Here is a 10,966-nt window from a genome sequence, read left to right as displayed (position 1 = left end):
CTTTAATTATCCATTTTTTGATGGTGACGTTCCCTTGTCACCATCTTACGGTGTTTATATATTTCAACTTGTACGATTCGCTCGTGTAATGTTTAAGATTTTAACGAGAAAAATTTATGTATTACTGAAAAAATATTACACCAGGGTTTTCGATATCACAAACTAGTTAAAACATTTACTAAATTTTATCATCGATTTAAGGACATCATTGTAAATATAGCTCAACATGCGAACTTCTTATACGTTCAGGTATTTCAAATCCAATATTTTATGGAAATATTCTTTATAAAGCGCAAAAAAATGTCAGTATTCACCTCAGAAGCTAAAAAAACCTTTAAATAGACTTATTAAGAAAGGATAAAGTTACGATACTGTTTTCAGGTCATAAAAAAATGCATATTTTGGCGTTAATATTGATTCACTTATAGGGTCTTTGCATCGGAACTAAACAGATTTATTTAAAAACCAGTTGTTGGCATGACACGGGTTATGTTCTTCTCATATATGTTATGATGGTATGATACTAAACCCCTCACGGATTGTGCCTGATATTCATATGATGAAGACATAATCTTTCAATCTGTATAATTGAAGTCTGCAGCTGGCATGTCAGTTAACTGCTAGTAGTGTGTTGTTATTTATGTACTATTGTCATTTTGTTTATTTTCTTCGGTTATATCTTCTAACATCAGACTCGGGTGCGGGAATGTCTCGCTGCATTGAAGACCTGTTGGTGACCTTCTGCTCTTTGACACATTCCCCATTTCCATTCTCAATTTTATTAAAGTTTTGACATGCTTGTGTTACTGTACCTTCGGTATTTTCCTCCTCTCTCTCGCATGTTTTGGACAATTTTCCATATTCAAAATTTCTCTCTACCTATTGTAGTTCTCAAATGATTGGAGATGAAAAAAATAATCTTGGTAATTTTTTTTATAATTCATAAACAATAACTTTCATAAGGTGACAAAATTAACTGACTATTTTGATAATGAGGATTTTGTCTTTCCGATTATATTTCTTCTTAATGTTTCTCCCTATCGAATATATTTGTAAAGAAAGTATACCAAAATGTTATAATGAGAAAAGACGGTCAGTAGATTTCAACATTTTGAAGATTTCTGCCCATGCCATATTTCTCTATGTATAGTGGTTTTTAACATAAAAGGCAACACATGCAATTAGCTCCTTTGTTCTTGTTTAAGCCATGCCAGCCATTTTGTTTGACAGGCGGGATGAACGGTTTAAATTTCAAACTTGATAACTAAACAAGATGATTATATACATGCAAGTTTGATAACAATTGTACAAGTTGATTCAGAAGAGTTTTGTACGATGGACCACGGATGACAGACGAACTTAAAGTGACTAAAATATCTTATGGGTCGAAGCAACTGCTGGTGGACGTTTCGTCCCTGAGGGTATCACCAACTCAGTAGTCAGCACTTCGGTGTTGACATGAATATCAATTATATGGTCATTTTTATAAATTTCCTGAATTTTTCGAAAAAATAAGAATTTTCTTTTCCCGGGAATAGCTTACCTTAGCCGTATTAGGAACAACTTTTTGGAATTTTGGGTCCTCAATGCTCTTCAACTTTGTATTTGTTTGGCTTTATAAATTTTTGTATATGAGCGTCACTGATGAGTCTTATGTAGACGAAACGCGCGTCTGGCGTACTAAGTTATAATCCTGGTACCTTTGATAACCTTTCTTAGCTCTCTAGGACAATTAGTTGATCCAACAAGGATAGGAGGAAGTGTTGATATTGTAAATCATTTCCTTGAAAAACAACTGAATACAACAGCTTTTGTCTTTGTTGGATTAATTAATCATTGACAATATATATCACTACAGATGTTTGATATAGGACACATTTATTTATATTTTGTCGAACTATGTCTCCCAAATTATATTTAATTACAGTTGTACATATACAAATGTTAGATTTTGAAATACTGTAAATTATAATGTTGATTTGTGTAGATACATCAATGAGTGGATCGTTCAGGTCGTTTTTGAAATATTTATGAAGGTATTACACAAATGCAAATGAGGCCATTTTAAATATGTTAATCAAAAACTCGAAACCAGGATGAAAATTGGTTACGACTTCAGATCTGAGTTAATTAAACTTGAACAAAAACCAGTCATGTATTTGATAGGTTTATTAAGAAATAACATGATTATGTGATAGACTATTATAATTTATACAATACACAATGTAAAATTTTAGCATGTAAATAAAACAGAGCAATACCAGTTCTTAAAGTTTTATATTGGAATTTGACAGTGGTTTCTATTCGTTTGATTTTTGATAAGGGACTTTCCGATTTGAATTTTCCTTAAGTTCGGTATTTTTGTTAAATTTACTTTTGTCTATGTTCAGTATATACAACTTCTACATTTATAAAGCATAGATATATATATAGACAATATATTCAATTTTTAAAAATTTTCAAGTGAATAACAGTACATAAAAATAACTTGTGAAGGTCTAATAAGTGCACATAAATACATATATCGTGACACCTTGCAATATACGTTTTTAACCATATGACAAGAACTCACTATTTTCCAAATCAATCAAAATATGCATTAACAATGTTTAATGTAGATGATTTTTTTTTATTTACCTACAAAATCCGAGTATGACTTACTACTTCTAAAACCTCAAGTAATACATTTTAGAAATGAATCACAATGTCTCTTTTTGTAAATTAAACAAATAAACGTAACCATTTATAAGTTGCAAAGGTAATATTATAGGCAATTCTCCAAGTCACCAACATCTCCATCCAGTATCATATAATACAACTGAGCTTAACACAGACATATAACGTTGATTACATGTACAAACTATGGGTAATAAGAGTAAACAAATGTACATTACATATCTCAGAAATAAATGGCAAATGAAGGATAACTATTAATGAAAAATCCACAAAAAAAACACAATTAATAATGGAAAATCATGTTTTTTTCTATGAAAAAAAGTGTAAATGTATATCTCTTTGATTCCAAGGAGTTATACTTGTTCTTATTCTATAAGCTGAAAAACGTGTTTTTCTTTACAAACATGTTATATTTAAAATAAAAGAGTGTTTGACATCAATTATTTCTGACTTCATCTATCAGGTAATATGCTGCGCATAGATTTAAAAAACTTAAAACAAAATTGTCTAAAAAAAGTTCACACTTTTAAAAGACATCAACATAAAAATCTGAACAGAAGAGTTGATGTATCTTTATTGGAAAATATTGTTTCTTTTTAACTATATATCAAAAAGTTGTTTGTGTCAGGTTGTTCAAAAAAAGAAGAACCATTTTGCTCTCAGAGTGTTTTTCAAGTTAGAGATTAGGCAAACATTTCTTATTTTATAAAATTTATGTATGAAAGAACAATGTTTGTGAAGAAATCTAAAACATGGAAAACTAAAAAATGCGATTTTAAAACATAGGTATTTTTTTTACTTTTATTTAATAAAGCAGTAAATCAACCACACAAACCAACTTTGGAATTAACATCTCAAGGTCAACATCAAGTTTGAAAAAAAATTGACAGTTGTTTATGAAGTTTCGTAAGCAACACACATTGCGCTTTTACAAAAATGTATATCATGATTAAAACGAGTATCTTAATCAAAGAAATGTTATGTTATAGATGTGTGTCACAATAACCAATGATTAACATCATCCTCAATACCAAATATAATATGAGTGGCTTGATGCATGTATTGTATGCATTTTTCCAATCTTGACATCAATAAGCATAATAGTTTAAACCAAAACTTAAACATTTCGAAAATGGTCTAAGCCATTTGCAGCTTCTATAACAAGCTTGAAGTCAGGCTTTTAAGACATATCCCATTGATATCAATTCAAATCTATGTTTTGAATTACACATGTTAAATGTATATCTGGTTTACCTTTAGAAATTATAATTGTTAATATATGATTCATCAAAGAACAAATATAACCCCTTTTGCAACAATACAAAAATAAGAGTCAAGAGGCATATTTTGCCATTCGTATGACCATTTTAACAAATAATGTTGATTCGCACATAATTCCTATACTGACCCCATAACTGTTCAACCCTTTATTAACACAAATAATTGCATTAAGTATTCATTTTTCTTCTCTAGTTTTAGTCAATCTATCAAACAATATCTATTACAAAAATTAACTATCAATCAATATAATGACTTCAGTGTTATACAGAAAGCTCTCCCCTAAATGGACGGTTTCTGATGGCGTATAATTATTTACTGAATTTACCCCTATTGACTCCCATACTTAAATATAATTGTTTACTTTGAAATCAGTTTTTCTCTGGCGGAAAGATGTCATATTGGTAATCATACCATATCTCCTATTTCTATAATATTCAAATGATTTCAACAATACAAGTAGAAATCATTTTCATAATTTTTAAAGTGGAAGGGTTACAAGATAAAGCTACATATTTGCACAAAACACATATAAGGTAAGTTATCAACAATTATGATCTCATTACAAACGTTCATGCATTTCTTGAGAAACAAAGTACACAATATCACAATGTAATATATATTATTGAACTCCTAACAATAAAACTTCGTTACATCAAAATAAGTCAATGTGGTATGATTTTTAAATAAGACAAAAAAGTACAAGGTTCGAAACAACTATAGATCACTAAGCAGCTTTCAAAAATGTTTAAAATAATACTTAATACCAATATATTAAAGACATTAGGATAATTAGATGTCAAAACAAGAACAAAGTCCATTGTGCTACGTTTTGTTCATATTCTGTACCTGGTAAATAGCTAACAACTTTTTAAACTTCATATAAATATCTTAGGGAAATGAACATTCCATACAATTAATGCTTCCGAAGGACATAATTATTTAAACAATTGTTGATTTTCACGATGTTAGTAACTGTCGGGACAAATCTGATAAAAACTGTTGATATACATATCATAACAATCAAACAAAAGTTGTATACCAAAGAGCACTTACAACGTTTTTCCCTTTTTTTTTATACATTTATTGACACAATCTAAAAGGAAAGTCATCAACCTGATTGAAACAGTATGTAATATATAACTGTTACAAGTCTTTACTTATCCATTAGTGGTTGAACAAATGATCGCAGTGAATTGGACTCTAAAAAAAATTATAAGAGGGGCAAAAAATACCATAATGACAGTCAAACTCGTACATCAAAAATAAACTGACAAAGCTATAGGTAAAAAAAAGAAAAAAAGACTCACAGACACACAGACACATATCAATACACAATACACAAAATAGAAGACTACAGACTAATCAACGAGAACCCCAACATAACTGGGGGTGATCTGAGAACTCCGAAAGGGTATTAAGCAGATCTTACTCCACATGTGACATCAGTCGTGTTAACGTTGATGAGTTAAGGCTAACAACGGTTAAATCACAAGAAACAAGAAACAAAGACGAATCTAGTCTCAGAATTAAATACAATGTACTAAGTACATTATAGTTTTCAAAGTTGATCATGTAACTAAATGACCGAAAGGTAGACAAATAATAATATAAAAAATTCACTTTCACATCAAGGAATTTCAATCAACGACTATACTTTGAGTTTTGTTTTTATTCCAAACAAACGATAAATACATTAAGACAGGCTGTGCCCATTGGTTCAAACTTTCGTTTTAATAAAAATGTTTGCCACTTTCATTTGTTTTTCAAACACGCTGTACTTGACTGAATAAAATTGAAATCCGGCAGATAATATTAAATTTGAATTGTGTACAGTTGTCCAAATTTAAGCTGCAATTTGCAATTAATTAAACCTCTACCTAGGGTCCACGGTAAAAAAAAGGTAAATGTACACATATCTTCTGAATTTATAATTTATTTCCGACAATGCATAATTAACATCAGAAATATATAATCTAAAAAATATATATTCAAGTGACATTGGTTATGAAATCAAAATGTAATTATAAGTACAAGGGGATATGTAGATGGTTAAGTCACTGAGACAGCAACGTGCAGTACAAAAAAAAAAGGAAATTACATCTAGAACTTTTTATCAGGGGTTGAAATAATAAAATTTTACTCAGTGAACGGAGCACACAAATCATGCTCGAAACATGAAACCCAAAATTTCGATTGGTTGATTTTGGAGTATGAGTACAAAAAAGTGACTCGAAAGTTTAATGACTTCAAGGCCAGGTATTCATAGTATGACATGTGCTACTATTATTTGTCAAAATCGAAGCACGCATGATCGTTATCCAAGTGCTGATGTTCAAATTAATACAAGACTGCATTACATGTTTCAGCTTAAAAGGAACAATATACAAATTTGGAGAAAAGTTTATCATTGTTGACTTGCACCTTTACCTAACAGTAATAATTCTACTTCCAAGTGACCATGCTCCTGAGCAACAGTTAGAGGATTTTTACCTTGATAGTTACATTTGTTGATATTTGCCGAATGGTGTAAAAGTTCTTTAACAACACCATCATGACCGTACTGGCTTGCTACATATAGAGGTGACACACCATTATTGTTACAGAAATTTACGTCTGCTGAGTGTTGAAGCAGTTCCTTTACGACTTCAACATATCCTCCCTGACACGCTATATACAAAGGTGAAACACCATTTATGGCACCATGATTTACTTCTGATGATTGCAGTAACAATTCTTTAACAACATCACAATGTCCTTCTTGACTTGCTATATATAGCGGTGATACATAATTACTATTGTTCAACTGATTTACTTCTGAAGAATGTTAAGCATATCCTTTCTGATTAGCCCCATCCTCATACCATGGGGATACGTAGCATTACCACCATCATCAAAATGAAGAAGGACATGTTCAGCCTCAATCCAGTTGCAGTAACAAACAATGCGCAGTGGTGTTGCATTTTTACTAAATTGATCAACTTTTGCTGAATGTTGATACAATAATTAAACAATAGTAAAATGTCCGTTCTGACTTGCAATATACAGAGGAGATAAACCATTAATTTTACACTGGTTGACATCTGCTAAATATTGTAACAGTATTTTTACAACAATATTATGACCATTCTAACTTGCTATTAAGAGAGGTGATAAACCATTATTGACACACTGATTTACCTCTGCAGAATTTTTTATGAGTTCTTTAACAACATCAACATGTCCTTTCTGACATGCTCTCCACAGCGGTGATGCATAATAATTGTTATACTAATTGACGTCTGCTAAATGTTGTATCAGTTCTTTAACAACATCAACATGTCCTTTCTGACTTGCTATATACAGAGGTGATGCACCGTCTTTGTCACACTTATTAACTTCTGCGGAATGTTGTATCAGTTCTTTAACAACATCAACATGTCCTTCTTGACTTGCTGTATACAGAGGTGAATATCCATCATTGTCACATTGATTAACTTTTGCTAAATGTTGTATCAGTTCTTTAACAACATCAACATGTCCTTCGTGACTTGCTATATACAGAGGTGATGTACCGTCTTTGTCACACTTATTAACTTCTGCGGAATGTTGTGTTATTTCTTTAACAACATCAACATGTCCTTTGTAACTTGCTACATAAAGTGGTGAATACCCATCATTGTCACATTGATTAACTTTTGCTAAATGTTGTATCAGTTCTTTAACAACATCAACATGTCCTTCTTGACTTGCTATACACAAAGGTGAGGTACCATCTATGCTACACTGATTAACTTCTGCGGAATGTTGTATCAGTTCTTTAACAACACCAACATGTCCTCCTTGACTTGCTATATACAGAGGTGATGCACCGTCTTTGTCACACTTATTAACTTCTGCGGAATGTTGTATCAGTTCTTTAACAACTTCAACATGTCCTTCTTGACTTGCTATATACAGAGGTGATGCACCGTCTTTGTCACACTTATTAACTTCTGCGGAATGTTGTATCAGTTCTTTAACAACATCAACATGTCCTTCTTGACTTGCTGTATACAGAGGTGAATATCCATCATTGTCACATTGATTAACTTTTGCTAAATGTTGTATCAGTTCTTTAACAACATCAACATGTCCTTCATGACTTGCTACATGCAGAGGTGAAAAACCGTCGTTGCTACACTTATTAACTTTTGCTAAATGTTTTATCAGTTCTTTAACAACATCAACATGTCCTCCTTGACTTGCTATATACACAGGTGATGCACCGTCTTTGTCACACTTATTAACTTCTGCGGAATGTTGTATCAGTTCTTTAACAACATCAACATGTCCTTCTTGACTTGCTGTATACAGAGGTGAATATCCATCATTGTCACATTGATTAACTTCTGCAGAATGTTGTATCAGTTCTTTAACAACATCAACATGTCCTTCTTGACTTGCTATATACAGAGGTGATGTACCGTCTTTGTAACACTTATTAACTTCTGCGGAATGTTGTATCAGTTCTTTAACAACATCAACATGTCCTTCTTGACTTGCTATAAACAGAGGTGATGCACCATTATTGTTACACTTATTAACTTCTGCGGAATGTTGTATTAGTTCTTTTACAACATCAACATGTCCTTTGTAACCTGCCCATAATAAAGGGAACCAACCATCCCCTCCATTATAATTTATGTCACTTTTCCTACTTATCAACCATTTTACCAGGTCAACAGTACCCATGGAACAACTTCCTGAAAGTGCTATGTCTGTGTTGTTAATATCTTGTGTACATGCGAGTTTTTCCTGCTTTGAATGATCAAGTTTGTTTAAATTGTTTATAAACCTTTCTAAAAACATAGAATAATTCATGTTTCTGTTGTTACTCACATTGCACACATAGCCGGTGTCCCAGTCTTTCAGCAGTCTTTCTATATAGAAAGTAATATGGTCATCATGTATTATTATCGCAAACTCTATATTTGTGCTCATGTCATGTGTTGTCTTCCAAATAAATCTTTCACGTATGAAACCAGTGTGTACATGTTCAATGAAGAGCTGTAACATTTTCTCTCCAAAATACTTGGCTAGGAAATCAAACAACTTATCATGTGTTATTTTGTATGTTCTCTCTTCCTTGACCACGTATGTACCTGTGAGTGTTTCAAGGGATTTCCTTAAACGTTCAATAGATGTGCCTTTATTTAGTTCACATTTATCAAGTAAATCTTCAATTACTTGTCGTGATTTTATATCTTTTGTTGAGAAATACTCTTCTTTCAATGTGTTGTTAAACATAACACAAAGGACTAAGCTACAATATTTTATTTTACCAGCCTCCCCTTCATTATACATGTCCACAAGTTCGTTTGCAAAAGTATCAAAAGGATTGCCGAAAAAATTGTTTATATTTACATGTTCCTGGAGTTTCTGTTTGTAATATAAACTACATAAAAGCGGAAAAAAATCATATTTTTCTGACAATTCTGAAACCGTATTAGCATTTTCTTTAAAATACACTTCAGCTATAGCAAATTTTTCAGAAGCATTCAGTTTTAAAGCTTGTGAACTTAAATCAACAGTCCGGGTTTTGAAAATTGACAGACTGTTAAATTGTTCTTCTTTATAAACTTCCAGCCTACATGTAGCAATTATTTTACAACATTTGTCTTTAAGAAGGGATTTGATGTGATCATGTCTTTGCTTCCAGTCAGTGAAAATCTGTTGATTAAGAGTATATCGCCCACATACGTCATCAAACACAAATAAGGTTTTCCTTTCAGGTTTAAACCATTGTCTTATATCTCCAGGGTTATCACATGGAATAACAATATAACCTTGTTTCATCATCTTCAGTGCAACATGACGCGAAAGAAAACTTTTTCCAGTGCCTGAATTTCCTATGATTATAGTACAACTTTCTGTTAAAATAGTTTCCATTACTTCTTTTTCTGCTTCTATACTGACAAACGTGTGATCATCTTCCTTCCACTGTTCCAAACGTCTTTCAAACTGGTCTGCAAACACAAAAAATACAAGAAAAGTTAATCGATTTTTCGTTCTTAAGTATCTTTTGTGATAACCAGCATATAAAACAATTTAGTTTGAAAGTTCTTATCTTGTGATGTAAAATAATTGTACAAGTTTAGGATGTGGAAATAGCACTACAACATGTAGCTAACACGTTTGAACCATGCAACATAATGTACGTACCTGTCCCAAATCCATAGCCTGTTATTCGGTGGTTGTCGTTGGTATTTATATCCAATTTGTTTTCGTTTATCTATGGGTATATACAGTAGGCTGTTGGCTTTTTTGTTTGAATTGTATATTTTGCAATTTAGGGTATACGTTTTCGATCAGTGATGAAATTGTACCGTTGCCTCTAGTTGTTTAAATCCATGTCAATTGTTTTTTTTACCGACCATGGTTAATTTAAAATTAAAAGTCTATAAGACAATGGTGTTACTACAGGCTGAAACGTCGTTACACACGGAATTACAGATATGAAGTGTGATCTTCTAATAAATTCATATTTATATAAATAGTTAAATCTGTTATCGATAGAACCCTTTAACTTTCATTATTCAGCTGTTCCCAGTGACAAAAACAATATTTTGGCATCTTGTTAAACGGAAATTCAGACATCTCACTCATGTCTTATTAGCTATAGAAACATATGTCCAACTAAACAATGTGCAGCCAATCAATCAATTATTTATATTAACTTTGAAGCTGATAAATAATTAACGATATTCCAGGTAAGTTGAGTCTGTCACACATACTTACAGGACTGATGATGATATGTTTAACAACAATAATTGACTGATCGTTAACCAAACACATCGAAAAAACTATTTAGTAAGTTGAAGATAGTCATTGTCTTGGTAACTCGTATCAGTATGAGTTTAAAGTTAAATGTCTTGGCTTAAACTATTTGTTTTGAGTGAATTAATTGTGAACAGGCGAAAGTGTTAACGTGAATATATGTACACGTCAAAAACCGCATCATGTTTTGTAACGTTTCTTTCATTTTGATTAT

The 10,966-nt window shown here is 31.7% G+C and overlaps 1 protein-coding gene across 1 annotated transcript in view; it reads right to left on the bottom strand.

The window, feature by feature from the left end:
• Positions 1 to 1,989: 1,989 nt before the first annotated feature.
• Positions 1,990 to 10,966, bottom strand: part of LOC143074125 (uncharacterized) — a 31,579-nt gene continuing 22,602 nt past the window's right edge. Inside the window, exon 8 of the mRNA XM_076249670.1 lies at positions 1,990 to 9,941. Coding sequence (XP_076105785.1) covers positions 7,225 to 9,941 — 2,717 coding nt within the window. The 3' untranslated portion in view covers positions 1,990 to 7,224. The remainder of the gene's footprint in view (positions 9,942 to 10,966) is intronic.

The sequence above is a fragment of the Mytilus galloprovincialis genome, chromosome 5, assembly GCF_965363235.1.
Source record: "Mytilus galloprovincialis chromosome 5, xbMytGall1.hap1.1, whole genome shotgun sequence".
NCBI lineage: Eukaryota > Metazoa > Mollusca > Bivalvia > Mytilida > Mytilidae > Mytilus > Mytilus galloprovincialis.
This window is presented reverse-complemented; position numbering and strand designations above follow the sequence as displayed.